This window comes from Entelurus aequoreus, linkage group LG11, assembly GCF_033978785.1.
Source record: "Entelurus aequoreus isolate RoL-2023_Sb linkage group LG11, RoL_Eaeq_v1.1, whole genome shotgun sequence".
In the NCBI taxonomy this organism is placed as follows: domain Eukaryota; kingdom Metazoa; phylum Chordata; class Actinopteri; order Syngnathiformes; family Syngnathidae; genus Entelurus; species Entelurus aequoreus.
In genome coordinates, this window is record NC_084741.1 from 19,015,896 (window position 1) to 19,043,884 (window position 27,989).

The 27,989-nt window shown below is 40.4% G+C and overlaps 1 protein-coding gene across 3 annotated transcripts in view; it reads right to left on the reverse strand.

Annotated features, from left to right (window-relative positions):
- The window catches only part of LOC133659854 (raftlin-like), a 343,132-nt gene that overhangs the window by 119,276 nt on the left and 195,867 nt on the right, over positions 1–27,989 (reverse strand). For all 3 annotated transcript variants that reach the window (XM_062062657.1, XM_062062658.1, XM_062062659.1), the window contains exons 5-6: positions 27,422–27,830; positions 5,125–5,328 (exon numbers count right to left, since the gene is read on the reverse strand). In XM_062062657.1, the coding sequence (XP_061918641.1) occupies positions 5,125–5,328; positions 27,422–27,830 (613 nt within the window). The remainder of the gene's footprint in view (positions 1–5,124; positions 5,329–27,421; positions 27,831–27,989) is intronic.

Below are 27,989 nucleotides of genomic sequence, written 5' to 3' on the forward strand. Positions count from 1 at the left end.
TTCAAACTATTTTGAACAGAAATAGTCCATGCACATTCAGATAAATTCTTCAAAATTACAATTTTGGCCGGGGGCCGTGCTGTATATATGCGCACTAATTGACTGAAAGAGCACGCACTTAGCGCGATAATGTCATGTTATCGTTGGAAAAATGCATTTTTTGACAATATGATTTGCCTGAGTGGCTAGGAAACCCAGAGAGTAACAAGCGGTTGCCTTGTTGCCTTTCCATAAGAATAATAAATTAGTTTTTAGTATAAGTTTGCTGGTTTCAAGAAAGGTAATGCAGAGTGCATATCATTATGTCAAGATAATGGCACTAGCATTTACTTCATTTAAAGGCCTACTGAAACCCACTACTACCGACCACGCAGTCTGATAGTTTATATATCAATGATGAAATTTTAACATTGCAACACATGCCAATATGGCCGGGTTAGATTAGTAAAGTGCAATTTTAAATTTCCCGCAAAATATCCTGCTGAAAACGTCTCGGTATGATGACGTTTGCGCGTGACGTCACGGATTGTAGCGGACATTTTGGGACAGCATTGTGGCCAGCTATTAAGTCGTCTGTTTTCATCGCAAAATTCCACAGTATTCTGAACATCTGTGTTGGTGAATCTTTTGCAATTTGTTTAATGAACAATTGAGACAGCAAAGAAGAAAGCTGTAGGTGGGAAGCGGTGTATTAGCGGCCGGCTGCAGCAACACAAACACGTAGAGAACTGGGACAACAGAGACTCTTACCAGGAGGACTTTGAGTTGGATACACGCTACCGTGAGTATGCAGCTGCGGCTTCCAAACATTTGATCTCTTGCCCGTACGTGCGTGCCGCTATGTGCATGTCACGTACGTAACTTTGGGGAAATATATGTGCTGTATGAACTTTGCGGAAGTGAACGGTACTTTGGGCTGTGGGATTGAGTGTGTTGTGCGGGTGTTTGATTTGTATTGGCGGGTTATATGGACGAGAGGGGGGAGGTGTTTGTTATGTGGCATATTAAAGGCCTACTGAAACCCACTACTACCGACCACGCAGTCTGATAGTTTATATATCAATGATGAAATCTTAACATTATAACACATGCCAATACGGCCGGGTTAACTTATAAAGTGACATTTTAAATTTGCCGCTAAACTTCCGGTTCGAAACGCCTCTGAGGATGACGTATGCGCGTGACGTAGCCCGACGAACACGGGTATGCCTTCCACATTGAAGCCGATACGAAAACGCTCTGTTTTCATTTCATAATTCCACAGTATTCTGGACATCTGTGTTCGTGAATCTGTTTCAATCATGTTCATTGCATTATGGAGAAGGAAGCCAAGCAAGCAAAGAAGAAAGTTGTCGGTGCGAAATGGACGTATTTTTCGAACGTAGTCAGCCACAACAGTACACAGCCGGCGCTTCTTTGTTTACATTCCCGAAAGATGCAGTCAAGATGGAAGAACTCGGATAACAGAGACTCTAACCAGGAGGACTTTTGATTTGGATACACAGACGCCTGTAGAGAACTGGGACAACACAGACTCTTACCAGGATTACTTTGATTTGGATGACAAAGACGCAGACGTGCTACTGTGAGTATGCAGCTTTGGCTTTTTTTTGCGTATGTACGTAACTTTTTTAAAATATATAAGCTTTATGAACCTTGGGTTAGGTGAACGGTCTTTTGGGCTGAGTGATTGTGTGTGTTGATCATGTGTTTGAATTGTATTGGCGTGTTCTATGGAGCTAGGAGCTAGCAGAGGAGCTAGGAGCTAGCATAACACGTACCGTACCGTAAGTGCGCGTCACGTACGTAACTTTTTAAAAATATATAAGCTTTATGAACCTTGGGTTAGGTGAACGGTCTTTTGGGCTGAGTGATTGTGTGTGTTGATCGGGTGTTTGAATTGTATTGGCGTGTTCTATGGAGCTAGGAGCTAGCAGAGGAGCTAGGAGCTAGCATAACAAACACGCAGGTGTTATTATGCAGGATTAATTTGTGGCATATTAAATATAAGCCTGGTTGTGTTGTGGCTAATAGAGTATATATATGTCTTGTGTTTATTTACTGTTGTAGTCATTCCCAGCTGAATATCAGGTACCGTGAGTATGCAGCCTTGGCTGCTAAACATTCGATAACTTGACCGTATGTGCGCGTCACGTACGTAACTTTTTAAAAATATATAAGCTTTATGAACCTTGGGTTAGGTAAACGGTCTTTTGGGCTGAGTGATTGTGTGTGTTGATCAGGTGTTTGAATTGTATTGGCGTGTTCTATGGAGCTAGGAGCTAGCAGAGGAGCTAGGAGCTAGCATAACAAACACGCAGGTGTTTTTATGCAGGATTAATTTGTGGCATATTAAATATAAGCCTGGTTGTGTTGTGGCTAATAGAGTATATATATGTCTTGTGTTTATTTACTGTTGTAGTCATTCCCAGCTGAATATCAGGTCACCCCCGGCTCTCACAGCATCTTCCCTATCTGAATAGCTTCAACTCCCCACTAGTCCTTCACTTGCACTTTACTCATCCACAAATCTTTCATCCTCGCTCAAATTAATGGGGAAATTGTCGCTTTCTCGGTCCGAATCTCTCTCACTTCATGCGGCCATCATTGTAAACAATAGGGAACTTTGCGTATATGTTCAACTGACTACGTCACGCTACTTCCGGTAGGTGCAAGCCTTTTTTTTATCAGATACCAAAAGTTGCAATCTTTATCGTCGTTGTTCTATACTAAATCCTTTCAGCAAAAATATGGCAATATCGCGAAATGATCAAGTATGACACATAGAATAGATCTGCTATCCCCGTTTAAATAAAAAAAATTCATTTCAGTAGGCCTTTAAATATAAGCCTGGTTGTGTTGTGGCTAATAGAGTATATATATGTCTTGTGTTTATTTACCGTTTTAGTCATTCCCAGCTGAATATAAGGTCCCACCCACCTCTCACAGCATCTTCCCTATCTGAATCGCTTCCACTGCCCTCTAATCCTTCACTCTCACTTTCCTCATCCACGAATCTTTCATCCTCGCTCAAATTAATGGGGTAATCGTTGTTTTGTCTGTCCGAATCGCTCTCGCTGCTGGTGGCCATGATTGTAAACAATGTGCGGATGTGAGGAGCTTCGCAACCTGTGACGTCACGCTACTTCCGGTACAGGCAAGGCTTTTTGTTATCAGCGACCAAAAGTTGCGAACTTTATTGTCGATGTTCTCTACTAAATACTTTCAGCAAAAATATGGCAATATCGCGAAATGATCAAGTATGACACATAGAATGGACCTGCTATCCCCGTTTAAATAAGACAATCTCATTTCAGTAGGCCTTTAAGAATATTTTTCAACATATTGAGCAAAAAGGTGTCATATTTTTTTTTCTACCAAGAAAGGTGCACTTGTTATTAGTGAGAATATACTTATTTTAAGGTATTTTGGGGTTCATTGAAGTTAGCTAATTAGGGTCCGCCTGTACCCTGTATAAAGGACTCCCACAGGGAGTCCTTTGTACATGGACAAAGGACACTATTGTTATTGTAAGGTTTATTATTCCGCAGCTTTGCGCACTACTTTGCCCCCCTTAACATGCTTCAAAACTCACCAAATTTGACACACACATAGAAAAACGTGCCCCAACCACTTTAGTAAAAAACCTAACCCCAAAAATCAAAATTGCGCTCTAGCGCCCCCTAGGAAGAAAACTGCCTGTAACTCCCACTAGGAAGGTCGTAGAGACATGAAACAAAAACCTGTATGTAGGTCTCACTTAGACCTACTTTTCATAATTTCACATCCTCGGGCAAAAACCAACAGGAAATTGGCTATTTCCCCTTCAACACAAAAAATGACTAAAAACACTCATTTTTGCCTCTTTGACCTGTAATTTGACCCCTTTAAAATACTTCAAAACTCACCAAACTTCTCACACACATCGGGACTGGTGGAAATTGCGATCTAAAAAAAAAAAACGAACCCCAAAACAGAGACAAAACTGCTTCTCAGAGGAAAACTCAGACAAAACTGCTTGTAACTTCCGGTAGGAACGTCTTAGAGACATGAAACAAAAACCTCTACGTAGGTCTCACCTAGACCTACATTTCATAGATTGACATCCTTCAGCAAAAATCAACAGGAAGTTTGCTATTCCTCCTTCAAAACTAAATTTTTGTTACAACCGGTCACCAAACATCAAACATTATTTCCTCTGAGCGTGTTTGTCGTTTCGGCTTCAAACTACTACAGGAGAGAGATTGAACCCTTCTGATTAAAAGTTGACGAAAGCGTTTTGATTGGTAGTACGGTTTTGGTTTTACGTGCCTTCAAAGACCCGCAGCACTAAAGCTGCTCCATTGCTGTGATTTTACGCGCCTTCTAAGAAAACAACCACTGTGCCGCAACACCTAGGAAAAAGACACAGACACAACTTCCTCTAACTCCCAGTACGAATATCGTAGAGACACGAAACAAAAACTTCTATGTAGGTCTCGCACAGGACTACCACTGGACAAAAGTATTGGGACACCTAGGTCTAGCACCAGCCAAAATGCGGACCCGACCAACGCTGCTTACAGCTTTAATTTTAATTGTTTTGGAAAGTCTTGACAAGCCACATTTTCTTGTTCTATTGGCAGATACTTTTGCTTAGTTCAAATAAAATACCAACTAATTTTTGTATTTTTTTCCCTTGTTTTTGAACACTGACTTTTTGCAGTGTTGTAAAAACAGAAACGGCCAGACAGACTGATGAAGTAGGATTATAAAGAATCAAAATAGAATCATAATAATTTCATTGTGAGGCGCTGACCTCTCAACTTCATTATTGAGGGCGTTCACGTCGCCAAATTAGTGACTTATGACTTGTAGAAACCATCTAATTCGCCTCCCGACCCACCGCGTGGCTGGAAGAACCCAAACAGGAAATAGTTTGGATGCCAAAACAACTCTCTTAAACTCTGAGGCCTCTCCAAGCCAGACAGTACACACTCTCACACACACACACACACACACACACACACACACACACACACACACACACACACACACACACACACACACACACACACACACACACACACACACACACACACACACACACACACACACACACACACACACACACACTTTCATTACCGTTAAGGCCCCCCAGGTGGAAGTATCCGTCGACCAGCGAGGCGCCGTTGTTGAAGTGCTGAGTCATGTGGTCCAGCCAGTTGGCCTCCACCTCTTTGATGCCTTCGTCGCAGCTCTGGACCCTCAGCGGTACTTTGACCGTGTAGTACATGGCCGGACCCTCTCGGACCGCGGGGTGGTTGTACAAGGCCAGTAGCTCCGCCCCTGTGGAAACATCAAACCCATGTTTCACAGTTTCATACTTCTTTGTCTTTTGAGTAGGAATGTCCCGGTCCAACTTTTTCCAATTCCAATACGATACCGATATTGGTCTGATACGATATCAACAGGAATCATAGATACTTTTTTCATTTCGTAGTGTGTGATGGTAGAAACAATTGTATCAAGTGGAATGGTGCGTGTGCGATGGTGGGGGATGTGGGTCATTGGGGTATTGCTTTGTGTTGCATTTCTATTATGTATGAAAGACACTTTGTAAATAAAGTTTGATTGATTGAAAAGAAATGATAAAATAAATATATTGAATAAACAAATAAAGTGGACTCTATGATTTTTAGCAAAACTTGAACATCTTGAAGTGCAGTTTTTTTCCCCCCAATTGGAACAACTGTGTCTGGTGGTTTGTTTTGTTGTCTTTTTTTTTGTTGCCAATTGAGTTGAGTTGAGTTTGAGTTTATTTCGAACATGCAAGCAAGCATACAACATGATACATCACAATTTCCAGTTTCTCTTTTCAACATGTTCGAAAAGGAGTAGGAAGAAGCAGAGCTTATTTAATCCTACCCCTTTTCTTTACATAACAGTTGCTAAAGCTTTTTGTTCACTTTCTGTTCACAATTTATTCACAATAAACTCCATAAGTAATCACAATAAAAATAAATAAATAAATAATAGTAATAATTTAATAATAATAATTGGTGAAGTAAGTCATATTTCATATAATGAGATAAGTAAGATTACTTTAAGAATGAATTAATGAATGGATTAAATAAATTGAGAATGTTTGTCATGGTTCTTCTTCTTTGTACTTTGTAAAGACTTTAAGTTTGAAGAGTTTCTTAAAGTGGATCATATTAGTACATTGTTTGATTGCTTTGCTTAATCCATTCCATAATTTAATTCCACATACTGATATACAGAAGGTCTTAAGTGTTGTACGTGCATACAAATGTTTTAAATTACATTTTTCTCTAAGATTATATTTCTCCTCTTTTTTTGAGAAGAATTGTTGTATATTCTTGGGTAGCAGCTTATAGTTTGCTTTGTGCATAATTTTAGCTGTTTGCAAATTCACTATTGCAATTATATGACATTTTCGTATTTAATGCTTTTTATCGCCATTTACTTACTTTGGCAAAGTCCATTGAAGGACTTTTAGTACTTTTTAATGACCCGCGGAACCCCTGTAGATGTTGACTGACTACATACACCATGTACACGTTATGCTGATTCAAGAATAATGACCGAAGTATTCCATATGAAGCACAGCATAAGAAGTAGGGGTGTCAAAAAAAAAAAAGATTTTCGAAAGAACTGCGATTCTTACTTGTAACGATTCTTAATAGATTCAAAAAATTAAAAACTCAATTTAAAAAGAAACAAATACCAAATATATATATATATACATACATTAATACATACATAAATACATATGTATATTTATACGTTAGGTCAGGAAAAAACACGTAGGGTATTTTATCCCTACAAGCCTGTTTCGCAGGTTTCCCTGCTCTTCAGGGGAGTTTATATACATAAACAATATAAACTATATAAATACACGTTAGGTCAGAAAAACACGGAGGCTATTTCCTCCCTACAAGCCTGTTTCGCAGGTTTTCCTGCACTTCAGGGAGTTTATATAAATACATATGTATATTTATACGTTAGGTCAGGGAAAAACACGTAGGCTATGTTATCCCTACAAGCCTGTTTCGCAGGTTTCCCTGCTCTTCAGGAGAGTTAATATACATAAACATTATAAACCATATATATATACACGTTAGGTCAGGAAAAACACGTAGGCTATTTTATCCCTACAAGCCTGTTTCGCAGGTTTCCCTGCTCTTCAGGGGAGTTCATATACATAAACAATATAAACTATATATATATACAAGTTAGGTCAGGAAAAACACGTAGGCTATTTCCTCCTTACAAGCCTGTTTCGCAGGTTTCCCTGCTCTTCAGGGAGTTTATATACATACATATGTATATTTATACGTTAGGTCAGGAAAAAACACGTAGGCTATTTGATCCCTACAAGCCTGTTTCGCAGTTTTCCCTGCTCTTCAGGGGAGTTTATATACATAAACAATATAAATTATATAAATACACGTTAGGTCAGAAAAACACTGAGGCTATTTCATAAACAATATAAATTATATAAATACACGTTAGGTCAGAAAAACACTGAGGCTATTTCCTCCCTACAAGCCTGTTTCACAGGTTTCCCTGGTCTTCAGGGAGTTTATATACATACATATGTATATTTATACGTTAGGTCAGGAAAAAACACGTAGGCTATTTTATCCCTACAAGCCTGTTTCGCAGGTTTCCCTGCTCTTCAGGGAGTTTATATACATACATATGTATATTTATACGTTAGGTCAGGAAAAAACACGTAGGCTATTTTATCCCTACAAGCCTGTTTCACAGGTTTCCCTGCTCTTCAGGGGAGTTTATATACATAAACAATATAAACTATATAAATACACGTTAGGTCAGAAAAACACGGAGGCTATTTCCTCCCTACAAGCCTGTTTCGCACGTCTCCCTGGTCTTCATACATATACAGGTAAAAGCCAGTAAATTAGAATATTTTGAAAAACTTGATTTATTTCAGTAATTGCATTCAAAAGGTGTAACTTGTACATTATATTTATTCATTGCACACAGACTGATGCATTCAAATGTTTATTTCATTTAATTTTGATGATTTGAAGTGGCAACAAATGAATATCCAAAATTCTGTGTGTCACAAAATTAGAATATTACTTAAGGCTAATACAAAAAAGGGATTTTTAGAAATGTTTGCCAACTGAAAAGTATGAAAATGAAAAATATGAGCATGTACAATACTCAATACTTGGTTGGAGCTCCTTTTGCCTCAATTACTGCGTTAATGCGGCGTGGCATGGAGTCGATGAGTTTCTGGCACTGCTCAGGTGTTATGAGAGCCCAGGTTGCTCTGATAGTGGCCTTCAACTCTTCTGCGTTTTTGGGTCTGGCATTCTGCATCTTCCTTTTCACAATACCCCACAGATTTTCTATGGGGCTAAGGTCAGGGGAGTTGGCGGGCCAATTTAGAACAGAAATACCATGGTCCGTAAACCAGGCACGGGTAGATTTTGCGCTGTGTGCAGGCGCCAAGTCCTGTTGGAACTTGAAATCTCCATCTCCATAGAGCAGGTCAGCAGCAGGAAGCATGAAGTGCTCTAAAACTTGCTGGTAGACGGCTGCGTTGACCCTGGAAAAAAGAGCTGGACTGCTGCTGAGTGGTCCAAAGTCATGTTTTCTGACGAAAGCAAATTTTGCATTTCCTTTGGAAATGGAGGTCCCAGAGTCTGGAGGAAGACAGGAGAGGCACAGGATCCACGTTGCCTGAAGTCTAGTGTAAAGTTTCCACCATCAGTGATGGTTTGGGGTGCCATGTCATCTGCTGGTGTCGGTCCACTCTGTTTCCTGAGATCCAGGGTCAACGCAGCCGTCTACCAGCAAGTTTTAGAGCACTTCATGCTTCCTGCTGCTGACCTGCTCTATGGAGATGGAGATTTCAAGTTCCAACAGGACTTGGCGCCTGCACACAGCGCAAAATCTACCCGTGCCTGGTTTACGGACCATGGTATTTCTGTTCTAAATTGGCCCGCCAACTCCCCTGACCTTAGCCCCATAGAAAATCTGTGGGGTATTGTGAAAAGGAAGATGCAGAATGCCAGAATGCAGGCTACGTGTTTTTCCTGACCTATTTAATCCCTACAAGCCTGTTTCGCAGGTTTCCCTGCTCTTCAGGGGAGTTTTTAATAAACAAACAATACAAACTATAATATATATATATATATATATATATATATATATATATATATATATATATATATATATATATATATGTATTATATAAACTCCCTGAAGAGCAGGGAAACCTGCGAAACAGTCTTGTAGGGATGAAATCGCCTCCGTGTTTTTTCCTGACCTAACGTATATTCCGCTCTACGGTATTGAGCACTGTTTTTCCTGACCTATTTAATCCCTACAAGCCTGTTTCGCAGGTGTCCCTGCTCTTCAGGGGAGTTTTTAATAAACAAACAATACAAACTATAATATATATATATATATATATATATATATATATATATATATATATATATATATATATATATATATATATATATATATATATATATATATATATATATATATATATATATATATATATATAAAATATAAACTCCCTGAAGAGCAGGGAAACCTGCGAAACAGTCTTGTAGGGATGAAATCGCCTCCGTGTTTTTTCCTGACCTAACGTATATTCCGCTCTACGGTATTGAGCACTGTATAACGGATAAACCACAGTAACCTCCACTATAATCATATTGTTGATGAAGATAATCATACCTGCTGTACAGATTTACTAAGTGTTGGATACTTCTCTTTTTGCCTTGTTTGTATTTGACTTTATTAAATGTTTGGGAATAATTTTATCAGACAAAACCAGTTTTCTTTTAAGTAATATAGACATTTATCAGAGGTGTTTATTTATTTTATGGAGGAATGTAGTTAGTCATAGAACTGGCACCTAATGTTATTAAACAAGTATTGATTTGGAATCAAGAATTAATTCTGAATTGAATCGTTATTCCCAAGTATCGAATCGAATCGTGTGGTGCCCAAAGATTCACAGCCCTAATAAGAGGCCAAAATAAACAGCATCGATGTTTTTCAAAATGAACTGCATGAAGACGAAGGAATGGAAGCCAGCGAGAGTCAAGATGCACTCCTCTTGGTTGCTAACGGTAACAGCAAAGCCGCACTGACGTGTTTTGGTTCGCAAAAAGCTGCACAAATCTGAAAGGTAAGAATCTCATCCGAGCCGCCGTGTGCGTCCATTAGCATACGTTCCGCCGCATGCGACTTGATGCCGTGATATGTGCTGAAATGCAAAATCTGCACCGTGGATAACTTTCGCTCCCAACGACACGTGCAGCGAGTCAAAAATCCTTCGCAAGCTGCTCACAATGCAAGTCCTCCGACGTTCCCGCTATTGTTTCCAAGTCAAAAGGCAGCGTTTACACTGTAAGCAAGTTCATGCGCGAGCCAGACCGTGAATAATGCATGAAAGACGCCCGCCGCTCGCTGTTTAAATCAAGACCGAGTACACATAATGCACAGGCCTCGGGAGAGTGCGCTGCGGGTTTCGCAGCGCGAGAATCAAAGCGCGGTTGTTTTTTGTTTCTTGGTCACACTGGGAAACATTTTCTTCGCTTGCACTTGGGAAGACACAAAAGTCTGCCGAGTGCACGTGAACCCGAGTCAAGCAGATGGAGGAGCAGAATGTGCAACCGACTGGCCCGCCCACACTTTGGAGTCGCGGCATCGGCCCGGTCACTCCGGCTCCGGTGTCATGGCAGCGAAGCGTGAATCATTCATGAACGTTTCCTGCTGTGACAGACGCGAAGGCCGCGGACGCCAAACTCCCCCCAAATGTTGACATTTTGTCGAGTAACAGTGTTCCACCCGAACACATCCATCTTCACCGGAAAGCACCGTTTACTTCCTGCACTCACGCAAATTCGAGCAATCCCTGCAAAAATATCGCCCCCCCTGCCTGCAACTTCTTTGCACATTTTGGTCAATCTGCGGGATTTTCGCCCATCGAATTTGTAACTTATGTTTGTCTCTTGCTAGTGAAGTGTGTTAGAATAATTGTATTTAAAGGCCTACTAAAATGTTTTTTTTTTTATTTAAACGGGGATAGCAGATCCATTCTATGTGTCATACTTGATAATTTCGCGATATTGCCATATTTTTGCTGAAAGGATTTAGTATAGAACAACAACGATAAAGTTCGCAACTTTTGGTCTCTGATGAAAAAAAGCCTTGCCCCTACCGGAAGTAGCGTGACGACACCGGAGGAAGGACTGCTCATATTTTCCTATTGTTTACACCAGCAGCGAGAGAGATTCAGACCGAGAAAGCGATGATTACCCCATTAATTTGAGCGAGGATGAAAGATTTGTGGATGAGGAAAGTGAAAGTGAAGGACTAGCGTGCAATGCAGAACGTATCTTTTTTCGCTCTGACCCTAACTTAGGTACAAGGGTTCATTGGATTCCACACTCTCTCCTTTTTCTATTGTGGATCACGGATTTGTATTTTAAACCACCTCGGATACTATATCCTCTTGAAAATGAGAGTCGAGAACGCGAAATGGACATTCACAGTGACTTATCTCCACGACAATACATCGGTGAAGCTCTTTAGCTACTGAGCTAACGTGATAGCATCAGGCTTTACTGCATATAGAAACAAAACAAATAAGTCCCTGACTGGAAGGATAGACAGAAGATCAACAATACTACCAAACTCTGGACATGTAAATAAACGGTTAATGCTTTCCAGCTTGGCGAAGCTTAATAATGCTGTTGCTAACGACGCCATTGAAGCTAACTTAGCTACGGAACTTCGACAGAGCTGTGCTAAAAACATTAGCTCAGCACCTATGCCAGCTCTCATCTGCTCATCACGACCCGTGCTCACCTGCGTTCCAGCGATCGACGATACGACGAAGGACTTCACCCGATCACCGATGCGGTTGGCGGCCCGGAGACGGAGGAAGTCAAGGTGAGGTTGTTTGGCTAGCGCGTCTACTATCCTCAAAGTGCTCCTGGTTGTGTTGCTGTAGTCCGCCGCTAATACACCGATCGCACCTACAGCTTTCTTCTTTGCAGTCTCCATTGTTCATTAAACAAATTGCAAAAGATTCACCAACACAGATGTCCAGAATACTGTGGAATTTTGAAATGAAAACAGAGCTTTTTGTATTGGATTCAATGGGCTCCGAATACTTCCGCTTCCACTGTTGACGTCACGCGCAAACGTCATCATATCGAAACGTTTTCAGCCGGAAGTTTGCCGGGAAATTTAAAATTGCACTTTATAAGTTAACCCGGCTGTATTGGCATGTGTTGCAATGTTAAGATTTCATCATTGATATATAAACTATCAGACTGCGTGGTCGGTAGTAGTGGCTTTCAGTAGGCCTTTAAGTTATCACAAAAACTGTGTTGAAATGAGTTCCTGGCAAGAAGACCAAAAGCTGTCTTTGAACCTACCAAGAAGAAGGCTTGTAAAACTCCACTGTGTAGGATGGAAAGCAACATGGTGTCCTGTCTCTTTCATGTATTGTAATCAACAGAAAGATATTGTCGTGACCCAAGAACTACAAAGCGGAGAGGAAGCAGGACCTGACTCGCCTCCAGGCACCGCTTTTTTGAACCCTTTTACGAACCTGTTTTTTTAACTCTTTTACGAACCTCTTTTTAAACTCTTTTACGACCTTTTTTACGACCTCTTTTTTGAAACCAACCTTTTCTTTTGAACTGTTTTGTAAGCAAAGGCGATTGCTGTTTACGACCCCGTCCCTTTGGAAGCAGACACTATACAAGGGTACAGATGTACACGTTTCTCCTCACTGAGCCAAATTGAATTCTGTCTCGGTTTAATTCTTTGCATCTTGTCTTGTTTGATAGATGTCATCAGTGTCTGAACCTGACAAAGTGTATTTCTGGTCTTGTCACCCCCTTCCGGGCAGGAGGGCAACACGGCAGCGCGGCTGGATCAAAAGAGACGCTTTGCTGAACAAAAAGTTGCTTTATTACAAGCGCGCATCATTAAACAGGTCTGCAGTACCTGGAGGAACTCCGGTCAAAAAAATGGAGGACTCCTAACTGGAGAAGCCAAACCATCAGTTTTTTAAATACTCCTCCTTTCGGTCTCTGGGTGTGTGTGCTAAGTTAGGAGAGCGCATCTGCGGAATTTTCGCCCATCGAATTTGTCTCTGTCTAATCAAAACTTATGTTTGTCTCTTGCTAGTGAAGTGTATTCCTGGTCTTGTCAACCCCTCCCGGGAAAGAGGGCAACACGAGAGTGCGGCTGGTTGAAAAGAGACGTCGGAGACGCTTTGCTGAACAAAAAGTTGCTTTATTACAAGCGAGCGTCAATAAACGGGTCTGCAGTACCTGGAGGAACTCCGGTCAAAAAATGAAGGACTCCTAACTGGAGAAGCCAAACCATCGGTTTTTATATCCCTCCTTTCTGTCTCTGGGTGTGTGTGTGTGCTAAGTCAGGAGAGCGCATCCTGACCATAAAAGGAGATGTTTGTGTGTAAATGTCTGGAAAACAACTGCTTTAAGTCATAACTCAAGTGTTGGCGTTGAGCTAAACAGGTAGTCTTTTCTCAAGTATATGGTTATCACTTTTGCATTCTGAAGTCCCAATTAGAGCCTCTTTTCCTACGAGAAGTGATCCAATCCACCTGCGAAAATCAAACTAAGGGGCCTAATCTATTTATGTGCTCAAACTAAAATACCACTATTTAAAGGCCTACTGAAACCCACTACTACCGACCACGCAGTCTGATAGTTTATATATCAATGATGAAATCTTAACATTATAACACATGCCAATACGGCCGGGTTAACTTATAAAGTGACATTTTAAATTTGCCGCTAAACTTCCGGTTCGAAACGCCTCTGAGGATGACGTATGCGCGTGATGTAGCCCGGGGAACACGGGTATGCCTTCCACATTGAAGCCAATACGATAAAGCTCTGTTTTCATTTCATAATTCCACAGTATTCTGGACATCTGTGTTCGTGAATCTGTTGCAATTATGTTCATTGCATTATGGAGAAAGAAGCTGAGCAAGCAAAGAAGAAAGTTGTCGGTGCGAAACAGACGTATTTTTCGAATGAAGTCAGCAACAACAGTACACAGCCGGCGCGTCTTTGTTTACATTCCCGAAAGATGCAGTCAAGATGGAAGAACTCGGATAACAGAGACTCTAACCAGGAGGACTTTTGACTTCGATACATGACTTCGATACATGCCTGTAGAGAACTGGGACAACACAGACTCTTACCAGGATTACTTTGATTTGGATGACAAAGACGCAGACGTGCTACCGTGAGTATGCAGCTTTGGCTTCTAAACATTTGATCGCTTGACCGTTTGTGCGCAACTTTTTTTTTGCGTATGTACGTAACTTTTTAAAAATATATAAGCTTTATGAACCTTGGGTTAGGTGAACGGTCTTTTGGGCTGAGTGATTGTGTGTGTTGATCAGGTGTTTGAATTGTATTGGCGTGTTCTATGGAGCTAGGAGCTAGCATAGGAGCTAGGAGTTAGCATAACAAAGACGTAGGTGTTTTTATGCAGGATTAATTTGTGTCATATTAAATATCAGCCTGGTTGTGTTGTGGCTAATAGAGTAAATATATGTCTTGTGTTTATTTACTGTTTTAGTCATTCCCAGCTGAATACCAGGTACCGTGAGTATGCAGCCTTGGCTGCTAAACATTTGATAGCTTGACCGTATGTGCGCGTCACGTACGTAACTTTTTAAAAATATATAAGCTTTATGAACCTTGGGTTAGGTGAACGGTCTTTTGGGCTGAGTGATTGTGTGTGTTGATCAGGTGTTTGAATTGTATTGGCGTGTTCTATGGAGCTAGGAGCTAGCAGAGGAGCTAGGAGCTAGCATAACAAACACCTAGGTGTTTTTATGCAGGATTAATTTGTGGCATATTAAATATAAGCCTGGTTGTGTTGTGGCTAATAGAGTATATATATGTCTTGTGTTTATTTACTGTTGTAGTCATTCCCAGCTGAATATCAGGTCACCCCCGGCTCTCACAGCATCTTCCCTATCTGAATAGCTTCAACTCCCCACTAGTCCTTCACTTGCACTTTACTCATCCACAAATCTTTCATCCTCGCTCAAATTAATGGGGAAATTGTCGCTTTCTCTGTCCGAATCTCTCTCACTTCATGCGGCCATCATTGTAAACAATAGGGAACTTTGCGTATATGTTCAATTGACTACGTCACGCTACTTCCGGTAGGGGCAAGCCTTTTTTTATCAGATACCAAAAGTTGCGATCTTTATCGTCGTTGTTCTATACTAAATCCTTTCAGCAAAAATATGGCAATATCGCGAAATGATCAACTATGACACATAGAATAGATCTGCTATCCCCGTTTAAATAAAAAAAATTCATTTCAGTAGGCCTTTAATTAAACTTGGTGGTTTGCTTTCTCCAAGGTGAATATAAACACTCACCATATGTAGAACATAATATGAGTTAATTAATTCACTTCACAAACTATTGCACACAAACAATATAATTGTCAAAATTATTTTGAGACCGAATTAACCGCTAATACATACCGGATTTTCTGGACTATAGAGCGCACATATTAGCCGCAGCCAATGTTTTCCTATATATTAGCCGCACCGGATTATATCCCGCAGATTATATATCGTTGTGAAATGAGTTATTTATTTATATCGAACCAGGAACCCTCAGGTTGCTGGCACGGCCACTCTCCCAACCGCGCCACGCCGTCCCCAAATTGAACGGTTTTGGACCGTCAAATAGAGACAAAGTAGGATCTCATTTACGCTAAATGTAACCCGGAGAACGGATTATTGTATCCCCAGGTTCACAGTACTGTCCAGAACCTTTGAAGGTACAGCCCCACTGGACTATCAGAACTTGAGAGGAACAACATCCAGGTGACAGATTGACATCTTTCGCTTCAGAGCGTGGATGATATTAGAAATGAAGAAGAACCTTCAAATCCTGACAAAAAATGATCTCAGATTATGCTGAAACTCCAGCAGCAGATGAGCAGATACTTTACTCACAGATAGTACACAAGGTTGGCCATTTTTTGTGTCTGTTGGAAAAGACCTGAGACAAATAACATCAATCTTTTACCAAGGCCTCCCAGTTCAGAGATAATAAAGACAAATACATTGCCTTCGCCGATTTGAGATCTGCCGAGTAGTTGACTTTCTTCTGTGCAATAAGAGCAGAGATGGTGCTGTGTTATGTAGCTTTAAGACCCAGCAAAGAAATTGGCTATTTATCATAGCTTTAGGACCTAGTAAAGAAATTAGCTGTGTTATGTAGCTTTAAGACCCAGCAAAGAAATTGGCTATTTATCGTAGCTTTAGGACCTAGTAAAGAAATTAGCTGTGTTTTGTAGCTTTAGGATCTAGCAAATCAATTAGCTGTGTTTTGTAGCTTTAGGATCTAGCAAATCAATTAGCTGTGTTTTGTAGCTTTAAGGTCTAGCAAATAAATTAGCTGTGTTTCATAGCTTTAGGACTTAGTTAAGAAATTAGCTGTGTTTCGTAGCTTTACGACCTAGCTAAGAAATGATCTGTGTTTTCCCAAAAAAATCCCTCTTTTCCTGAAATTCCCAAATTTCCATGAAATTCCCATTGAAATGAACGGGACATGTTTCAAAGTTCCACAACACCTCACATTTTTTATCCGATTCAAACGGTTCCACCTTCAAAAATATTCAACCTGTTCAGGAATTGCATGCTCCCTTTCAACAATTGTAAACAAATTCCCGGATTTCCTAAAATTCCCAGTTTTTAGGGGCATTTTCCCCATTCAAAATTAATGATCCATTTTTCACACTTCCACATTTTTTTAACTATTCTAACCATTCCACCTTCAACACATTCCACTCATCATCCTGCACATTCAAACTATAATTTTTTCAAGTTAAAAAAAATTCCAGGAATTCCGAAAATTCCCGTTTTTTTCTAAACCCTTTTTTCTGTCGACTACTCCTTCCACATTGTTCAACCCATTTCAACCGTTCCACCGTCAAATCATTCCTCTTAATCAGGACAAAAATCAAAGTTGGTTTTTGAAGTGGGAACAATTCCCGGTTTTCCCGAAATTCCAGGAATTCCGCAATACCCTTTCTCAATAAAAAATGTAAACTACTTCAACATTTCTCGACCGATTTGAAACATTGAATCCAACGCCAACTCAATCAGAACATTCACATTTTCCAAAAAAATCCCTCTTTTCCAGAAATTTCCAAATTTCCATGAAATTCCCTTTGAAAAGAACAGGACATTTTTCAAAGTTCCAAAACACCCCACATTTTTTATTAGATTCAAACTTCAAAATATTCAACTTGTTCAGGAATTGCGTGCTCCCTTTCAACAATTGCAAACAAATTCCCGGATTTCCAAAAATTCCCAGTTTTTAGGGACATTTTCCCCATTCAAAATTAATGATCAATTGTTTACACTTCCACATTTTTCAACCTATTCAAACCATTCCACCTTCAACACATTCCACTCATCCTGCACATTCAAACTATCATTTTTTCAAGTAAAAAAAAATTCCAGGAATTCCTCAAATTCCCATTTTTTCAAACCCTGTTTTCACCCTTTTTTCTGTCGACTACTCCTACCACATTGTTCAACCCATTTCAACCGTTCCACCATCAAATCATTTCTCTTAATCAGGATAAAAATTGAAGTTATTTTTAGAAGTGGGAAACATTCCAGGTTTTCCCGAAATTCCAGGAATTCCATAATACCATTTCTCAATTACAAATGTAAACTACTTCAACATTTCTCGACCGATTTGAAAAATTCAAACAACAACCATTCAGAAGATTCACACTTTCCAAAAAATTCCCTCTTTTCCTGAAATCCCCAAATTTCCATGAAATTCCCATTGAAAAGAACGGGACAATTTTTCAAAGTTCCACAACACCCCACATGTTTTATCCGATTGAAACTGTTCTAACTTCAAAATATTCAACCTCTTCGGTAATTACACTAGCGTTCAAAAGTTTGGGGTCACAATGAAATGTCCTTATTTTTGAAGGAAAAGCACTGTACTTTTCAATGAAGATAACTTTAAACTAGTCTTAACTTTAAAGAAATACACTCTATACATTGCTAATGTGGTAAATGACTATTCTAGCTGCAAATGTCTGGTTTTTGGTGCAATATCTACATAGGTGTATAGAGGCCCATTTGCAGCAACTATCACTCCAGTGTTCTAATGGTACAATGTGTTTGCTCATTGGCTCAGAAGGCTAATTGATGATTAGAAAACCCTTGTGCAATCATGTTCACACATCTTAAAACAGTTTAGCTCGTTACAGAAGTTACAAAACTGACCTTCCTTTGAGCAGATTGAGTTTCTGGAGCATCACATTTGTGGGGTCAATTAAACGCTCAAAATGGCCAGAAAAAGAGAACTTTCGTCTGAAACTCGACAGTCTATTCTTGTTCTTAGAAATGAAGGCTATTCCACAAAATTGTTTGGGTGACCCCAAACTTTTGAACGGTAGTGTATGTGCTCCCTATCAACAATTGTAGAGCGGCCGTACCAGCAACTTGAGGGTTCCAGGTTCAATCCCCGCTTCCGCCCTCCTAGTCATTGCCTTTGTGTCCTTGGGCAAGACACTTTACCCACCTGCTCCCAGTCCCACCCACACTGGTTTAAAGTTAATTTAGATATTTGGTTTCACTATGTAAAAGTGCTTTGAGTCACAGTGTGTGAATGTGTGAATTTGTGTGTGTGAATGGGTGAATGTGGAAATAGTGTCAAAGCGCCTGGGTTCCTTAAAAAAAGGTAGAAAAGCGCTATACAAGTACAACCCATTTACCATTTACTAGAGAAAAGCGCTATATAAATATAATTCCCTTCAATTCACTTGTAAACAAATTCCCGGATTTCCTAAAACTCTGTTTTTAGGGATATTTTCCCCATTCCAAATTAAGGATCCATTTTTCAGACTTCCACATTTTTCAACCTATTCAAACCAATCCAACATCAACACATACCACTCATCCTGCACATTCAAACTAACACCTTCCCAAGCTCCAAAACAACTGATGGTTTTCCTGGAAATTTAAATGCTTCAACATTCAAACTAGTCTTACATTCATACTAGAAATGTCCGATAATGGCTTTTTTGCCGATATCCGATATTCCGATATTGTCCAACTCTTAATTACCGATTCCGATATCAACCGATACTGATATATACAGTCGTGGAATTAACACATTATTATGCCTAATTTTGTTGTGATGCACCGCTGGATGCATTAAACAATGTAACTTTACCATGAATTGATTAACGTGGACCCCGACTTAAACAAGTTGAAAAACTTATTCGGGTGTTACCATTTAGTGGTTAATTGTACGGAATATGTACTGTACTGTGCAATCTACTAATACAAGTTTCAACCAATCAATCAAAAACAAGGTTTTCCAAAATAAGAGAACAACTTCAACTCCAGTTATGGAAAAAAGTGCCAACATGGCACTGCCATATTTATTATTAAAGTCACAAAGTGCATTATTTTTTTTAACATGCCTCAAAACAGCAGCTTGGAATTTGGGACATGCTCTCCCTGAGATAATCCTGATACCCACTACAACTATTACTAGTACTATACAATACTTTGACTTTCACAAAGTGCATTATTTAATGGTTGAGGTGGGCGGGGGTTTGGTTGTAGCGGGGGTGTGTATTGTAGCGTCCCGGAAGAGTTAGTGCTGCAAGGGGTTCTGGGTATTTGTTCTGTTGTGTTTATGTTGTGTTACTGTGCGGATGTTCTCCCGAAATGTGTTTGTCATTCTTGTTTGGTGTGGGTTCACAGTGTGGCGCATATTTGTAACAGTGTTAAAGTTGTTTATACGGACACCCTCAGTGTGACCTGTATGGCTGTTGACCAATTATGCCTCGCATTCACTTGTGTGTGTGTGTGTGTGTGTGTGTGTGTGTGTGTGTGTGTGTGTGTGTGTGTGTGTGTGTGTGTGTGTGTGTGTGTGTGTGTGTGTGTGTGTGTGTGTGTGTGTGTGTGTGTGTGTGTGTGTGTGTGTGTGTGTGTAAAAGCCGCATATAATATGTGACTGGGCCGGCACGCTGTTTGTATTGAGGAAAAGCGGACGTGACGACAGGTTGTAGAGGACGCTAAAGGCAGCGCCTTTAAGGCACGCCCCCAATATTGTTGTCCGGGTGGAAATCGGGTGAAATTCGGGAAAATGGTTGCCCCGGGAGATATTCGGGAGTCTCCCGGGAAAATCGGGAGAGTTGGCAAGTATGCCCTACGTCCGTGTTTTACCGGATATGTACCGCCAAAAGTAATCAATTTTACTTTTTGAAACCGATACAGATAATTTCCGATATTACATTTTAAAGCATTTATCGGCCGATAATATCGGCAGTCCAATATTATCGGACATCTCTACTTCAAAATATTCAACCTCTTCAGGAATTGCGTGCTCCCTTTCAACAATTGTAAACAAATTCCCGGATTTCCTAAAATTCCCAGTTTTTAGGGACGTTTTCTCCATTCAAAAATTAATGATCCATTTTTCACACTTCCACATTTTTCAACCTATTCAAACCATTCCACTTTCAACATATTCCACTCATCCTGCACATTTAAACTATCATTTTTTCAAGCTAAAAAAATTCCAGGAATTCCCCAAATTCCTGTTTTTTCAAACCCTTTTTTCACCCTTTTTTCTGTCGACTACTCCTTCCACATAATTCAACCCATTTCAACCGTTCCACTGTCAAATCATTCCTCTTAATCAGGACAAAAATCGAAGTTGTTTTTTGAAGTGGGAACAATTCCCGGTTTTCCCAAAATTCCAGGAATTCCGTACTACCATTTTTCAACTAAAAAGATTTTACTACTTCAACATTTCTCGACCGATTTGAAAAATGGAAAAATTCCAACACCAACACCAACTCATTCAGAAAGTTCACATTTTCCAAAAAAACCCCTCTTTTCCTGGAATTCCAAAATTCCTAGGAAATTCCCATTAAAAAGAACGGGACATTATTCAAAGTTCCACAACACCCCACATTTTTTTATCCAATTCAAACGGTTCCAACTTCAAAATATTCAACCTGTTCAGGAATTGCGTGCTCCCTTTCAACAATTGTAAACAAATTCCCGGATTTCCTAAAATTCCCAGTTTTTAGGGACATTTTCCCCATTCAAAATTAATTATTATTTTTCCACACTTCCACATTTTTCAACCTATTCAAACCAATCCAACATCAACACATTCCACTCACCCTGGAAATTCAAAAAAACACTTTCCCGAGCTCCAAAACAAATGATGGTTTTCCTCGAAATTTAAATGCTTCAACATTCAAACTAGTCTTACATTCATACTACATTCTGTAAGCATTTCAGTTCAACTTCAGCATTGGAGCATTCACTCATCTAGTTTTTCATCTTGTCCGATTCGTCATGAGAAGACAGCCCAGATTACTTATCGTGTAATCCGGGAATTTCCAACATGGACAGTGTGGACCTTAAACCTCATGAGGACTAAATGTTTCAAGGGGATTAACTTGAAAGTGACATTTGTCTAATCTCGCCATCAAACAAGAAAAGTAGCAGTCAGGGAGGACTTCTGGGGAAAATCAAAGCCTCAAGCGGCGTCACGTTGCACGTCCCTACACCGCGGGGCCGCGTGGATTAGCACCGACAAGCCGGCAGGACCTCGGAAGGAACACGGGCGCTTGGCACGGCCTCCCTCGCACGCCGTCTGGCCCGCTACACGGAGGCGCCGGGTGACGTCGGAAGGCCCCCCTGGGGAGGCGCAGATGCACCGCCGCAGAGTCCGTGCGACTTGGAAATCACAGAAGTAGAAGACGCGAGTAGGAGCGCCCGACGACACTCCCACTGCCACCTACATCTTGCACGGATCAAGAATAGTCGTGGAGGTGGGCGTCGCCATCTGTTCAGCCTCCAAATGAAAAAAAAGTATCCGCCAGCCTTCGCTCTTGGGAGTCGGCCATCACGGAAAAAACCTAACCGACCCGGTGAAAGCGTTGCGAGGGATTTCGCAGCCCGCCTAATTAGGATTGGTTTTTGTTTTTCAAAGCGCGGCAACAACAAGAGGAGTGATTTAGTCAACGCCACGCGAGAAGATTCCATCCCCGGGGCGACGTGTTGTTGTGTAACGTTGAGGCAAGAGCAGGAAACAACACCTCCGCACGGCGCCCAGGGGTTGTGGAGGCACTGGCTGCTCCAGCCAAAAGTCTGCTGAAGAGAAAATGTTCAATCTGAACAAAAAAACTATTTTTTATCAAGTGGGACTTTCCCAGTGAGCTGTCAATCAATCCATTTGGGAAGGTCGCCATATTCTCTTTTATTAAGTACAAAACCCAAAACCAGTGAAGTTGGCACGTTGTGTAAATCGTATATAAAAACAGAATACAATGATTTACAAATCATTTTCAACTTATATTCAATTCAATAAACTGCAAAGACAAGATATTTAATGTTTGAACGGAGAAACTTTATTTTTTTTGTGCAAATAATCATTAACTTAGAATTTAATGGCAGCAACACGTTGCAGAAAAGTTGGCACAGGGGCATTTTTACCACTGTGTTACATGGCCTTTCCTTTTAACAACACTCCGTAAACGTTTGGGAACTGAGGAGACCAATTTTTGAAGCTTTTCAGGTGGAATTCTTTCCCATTCTTGCTTGATGTACGGCTTAAGTTGTTCAACAGTCCAGGGGTCTCCGTTGTGGTATTTTAGGCTTCATAATGCGCCACACATTTTCAATGGGAGACAGGTCTGGACTACAGGCAGGCCAGTCTAGTACCCGCACTCTTTTACTATGAAGCCACGTTGATGTAACACGTGGCTTGGCATTGTCTTGCTGAAATAAGCAGGGGCATCCATTAAAACGTTGCTTGGATGGCAACATATGTTGCTCCAAAACCTATATGTACCTTTCAGCATTAATGGTGCCTTCACAGATGTGTGAGTTACCCATGCCTTGGGCACTAATACACCCCCAGTGTTTCCCACACATTCATATATTTGTGGCGGCCCGCCACGAAAGAATTAAGGCCGCAACAAAAAAAAAAAAAAGTATTTTATTTTTTTATTTATTTATTTATTATTTATTTATTTTATCTGTCCTGTCAAGATTCTCAGGCAAATCATATAGTTGATGTGGATGCCCATATCGGTTGTTCAGATTTACTTTACAAAAGAGAAGTGTAGGATCAAGATTTTTGGAGCTCTTTGTTCAGTGGATCAGATGTTTGATGAAGCTTTGTGTCTATCTACCACCACTACTGTTTTCTGTTTATTTGTTACTGACTGTGGCAGGACACCTCTGCCTCTGTTTCACTTTATGTTGCTGGTAAATAATATGGTTGTAGTAGTAGGCTAAAGTTAAATTATTTAGTATGCACTGATTAAAGGGGCAGAGCTTTAAGAGACATTTTAGCTTTTATAAGATATATTTTTTGTAAGAACCACAATTAATAAATATATTTCAGTGAATATCTTATTGTTCAAATCTGTATATAAATATGTACATAAAGTGTTGTAATTATATTGTAAAATGGATGGATGGACGTTTAAAACAAAACTGTTATTATTAATTAGTAAGTATACATTTTTTGAGCCTTTTTAGAGAAAATCATATCATTGTAGTACATTATGCAAATTACTCAATGATGTCATGGTGACCACGCCCATAGCCACGCCCCCACCGCCACAGGTATCTTGGCAGTTTATGGGAAACACTGCACCCCCATAACATCACAGATGCTGGCTTTTCAACTTTGCGCCTATAACAATCCGCATGGTTATTTTCCTCTTGGTTCCGGAGGACACGACGTCCACAGTTTCCTAAAACAATTTGAAATGTGGACTCGTCATACCACAGAACACTTTTACACTTTGCATCAGTCCATTTTAGATGAGCTCGGACCCAGCGAAGACAGCAGCGTTTCTGGGTGTTGTTGATAAATGGCTTTTGCTCTGCGTAGTAGAGTTTTAACTTGCACTTACAGATGTAGCGACAAACTGTAGTTACTGACAGTGGTTTTCTGAAGTGTTCCTGAGCTAATGTGGTGATATCCTTTACACACTGATGTCGCTTTTTGATGCAGTACCGCCTGAGGGATCCAAGGTCGCAGGTATTCAATGTTACATGCAGTGATTTCTCCAGATTCTCTGAACCTTTTGATGATAGTACGGACCGCAGATGGTGAAATCCCTAAATTCCTTGCAATAGCTTGTTGAGAAATGTTGTTCTTAAACTGTTGGACAATTTGCTCACACATTTGTTGACAAAGTGGTGACCCTCGCCCCATCCTTGTTTGTGAATGACTGAGCATTTCATGGAAGCTGCTTTTTATACCCAATCATGGCACCCACCTGTTCCCAATTAGCCTGTTCACCTGTGGGATGTTCCAAATAAGTGTTTGATGAGCATTCCTCAACTTTCTCAGTCTTTTTTGCCACTTGTGCCAGCTTTTTTCGAAACATGTTGCAGGCATCAAATTCCAAATGAGCTAATATTTGCAAAAAATAAAGTTTTCCAGTTTGAACGTTAAATATCTTGTCTTTGCAGTCTATTCAATTGAATATAAGTTGAAAAGGATTTGCAAATCATTGTATTCTGTTTTTATTTACCATTTACACAACGTGCCAACTTCACTGGTTTTGGGGTTTGTAGATGACTCGTTACGAGTAAACACCATTATTACGTAACCCCGTTTTCAGGGACCATGAAGCAGGTCTAATGTTCCCATCAGGACTAGAAAGTCCAGTGGCAACAAACCACGTTGGCATGTGTTTCCTAGGCGGGAATAGCGACCTTTAACGATCCGAATTACGGCTCGTTAGCGACTCGTGCGACGTCCTCGTGGGCCGTGTTTGGATTTGTTGGGCGGAAGGACGTCCGGGCGTGTCTTGAGGGGGTCCGGAGCTGAGCGCAGTCTGACAAGTTGACCTTCAATGACCCTCACGGGGCCAATTAGCGTACATGTCAGTGTTTGTTGAAAGCCGAGGATTACTCACACCACCACCATTAGTTTTGTTTTTGTTTCGCCGACACTGAGCAAAGCTTTTTGTGCGCGGCCTTAACGAGCCATCCATCCTCATTGACCAACGTGCACGCTAATGCTCCTTGGTTTTGCTGCTCTTGTGCAACACCGTCAATAAACAGAAAGGCACCGGGGGACCTCGGTTTTTGTTAGACAAAGACTTAACCGTACAAAAATCCACCAAAAAATTAGGTAAATGTATTTATTCACACAGACGCCACTTTGCTACTCTGTCGCACCGTTTTCTTTCCTTGAGGTCAATTGTGTTTCTCACCTTCTTTATCAAAGTGCTAATTGGCCCGGACGTTGGATTATTATTGGGTGGATACTGCGAAGCATTCACACATATGTTTTGGTACAACAAAATGTATCTATTTATTAAACTTCAACTTCATCTTCTTGTTCTCCAGATTTTGGACTTATGCTGTCTTTAAGTTGAAGGGGGAGGGGGGTTATTATTTTTGTGGCGACACCTAGTGGCCACAATAATTCATGAAGTTGTAAAGATGCGGAAAAGTTTGTTAATGGATACTTTCCCATTCCCTCTTTGCCTTGGAGGCTTTGTATGTGTAAGTAATATGCAACTATAAGTATTTGATACTTGTTTATTTTTGATGTGCTGTTTTAGACTGCAATATTTTTATTTACCATTTACACAACGTGCCAACTTCCCTGGTTTTGGGGTTTGTAGATTACTCGTACATATACATATACTGTACATGTGTAGATGTATATATATATATGTGTATATATGTACATATATACACACATATATATATATATATATATATATATATATATATATATATATATATACACTACCGTTCAAAAGTTTGGGGTCACATTGAAATGTCCTTATTTTTGAAGGAAAAGCACTGTACTTTTCAATGACGATAACTTTAAACTAGTCTTAACTTTAAAGAAATACACTCTATACATTGCTAATGTGGTAAATGACTATTCTAGCTGCAAATGTCTGGTTTTTGGTGCAATATCTACATAGGTGTATAGAGGCCCATTTCCAGCAACTATCACTCCAGTGTTCTAATGGTACAATGTGTTTGCTCATTGGCTCAGAAGGCTAATTGATGATTAGAAAACCCTTGTGCAATCATGTTCACACATCTGAAAACAGTTTAGCTCGTTACAGAAGCTACAAAACTGACCTTCCTTTGAGCAGATTGAGTTTCTGGAGCATCACATTTGTGGGGTCAATTAAACGCTCAAAATGGCCAGAAAAAGAGAACTTTCATCTGAAACTCGACAGTCTATTCTTGTTCTTAGAAATGAAGGCTATTCCACAAAATTGTTTGGGTAACCCCAAACTTTTGAACGGTAGTGTACATCTAGACATACATATATATATATATATATGTCAGGTGCAAGCCTGGCTCAGGGAGGAGGACGCCCCTGCCATGCAGAGTCCCCAGGGATTGTACCAACTAGTCCTTTCAACAAATTAAAAAAAAAATTATGTGTATTTATGTACATATATATATATAGATATACATATACATCTACACATACATACATTTATATATCCACATATAAACACACAGACTATACACATGTGCCTATATATTTGTACAGTATAAATACATATTATATTAATATAATATATATATAATTAATAATTAATATAATTGGCCATTTAGAGTATGTGAAAGGTCGACTCCTACCTTGTTTACTTCCGTAACGTCCTTCTTAAAGTTTCGTAGTCAATCAGAAATATCAAGCAGCTAAAATGCGCCAAACGTGGATAAGTGTGGAGAGTGTTTTGCAATTTTTTTCCCATCATGCATTGTAGTGGCTTTAATTGGGTGAAATGTTGAATTATGTGTAGTGGGAGGACATTTGTTTTAATATCCACAAAGTTCAGTGAGCAGGTTGTGCTGTGTTGACGTTTTGTGTTGCTTGCAGTTTGCGCCATGAGTGGGAAAGGATTTGTTCCCCCTTTTTTTCCCACTGGGTCATACAAGTATATGCTGTGCTAAGCACACTTCAATGTGAAATTCATGGTCATTGACCTGATTTACTGACGTGGTACATGACATTTGCAGCAATTACACTGCCAAAGACTTCAAATGGGCCATATTCTTTCTTAAACTTGTCACGCCAGAGGTTGGACACTCCCTGGTCTAGCTTGTGTGCTTAGCTGTTGTGTAGCCGCTAGACTAAAATGCAAGAAAAGACCAACTTTGTGCCTATTGGAGGACATTTGTATTCATGTATTAGTGTTTTGGACGCCAGTATATCCATTTTTAGGTCTTTTTAATTTGCCAATTTACACCTGATGGGCATTCTTTCTTATGAACTCTTGGTGTGAGTGTAAGGTGGTAACCATGGCGACCACTCACCGTCAGATCTGGGTAAGTATCTGGGCCTCTGCTTCGTCTCCGTTCTGCTGTCCTTGTTGTTGTTGTGACACGGAGACCCCTCTTCCGTCAGCTCCTCCGACATCAGAGATGAGGCGGCGGAGACCTCGTTCTGACTCTCCGAGTGGTTCCCGGCGTTTTCTCGCGGTACCCGGTCTCCGGGCATCACCTGGCCCGAGGAATCCTCCACAATGGCCGGTCCTGCGTGGAGGGCCGGGCTGGAGGGGTCGGAGGGGCTGCAGCTGCCCAGGGAACCGAGCACAGAGCTGGGGCTGGAGTGCAGGGACAGGGAGGGGGTGTCTGGTTCTCTGATCCTGGTGCACGGCGCCCCAAAGGGTTCCTGGACGAACCCCACGAACATGACCCCCTGGTGGGCCGCATCCTGGATCTGCTATAATGTCAACGACAGACAAAAACATTTATTAATGTGATTTGTAGTTGAGGAGTGACTACTTCACAGCAGTGTGTGAGCAACAGAAGACCCCCAGTCAATAATAAAAACAGAATAATATGTTTGGTATTAGAAATAAAAATGATGCATGTTGTCTGT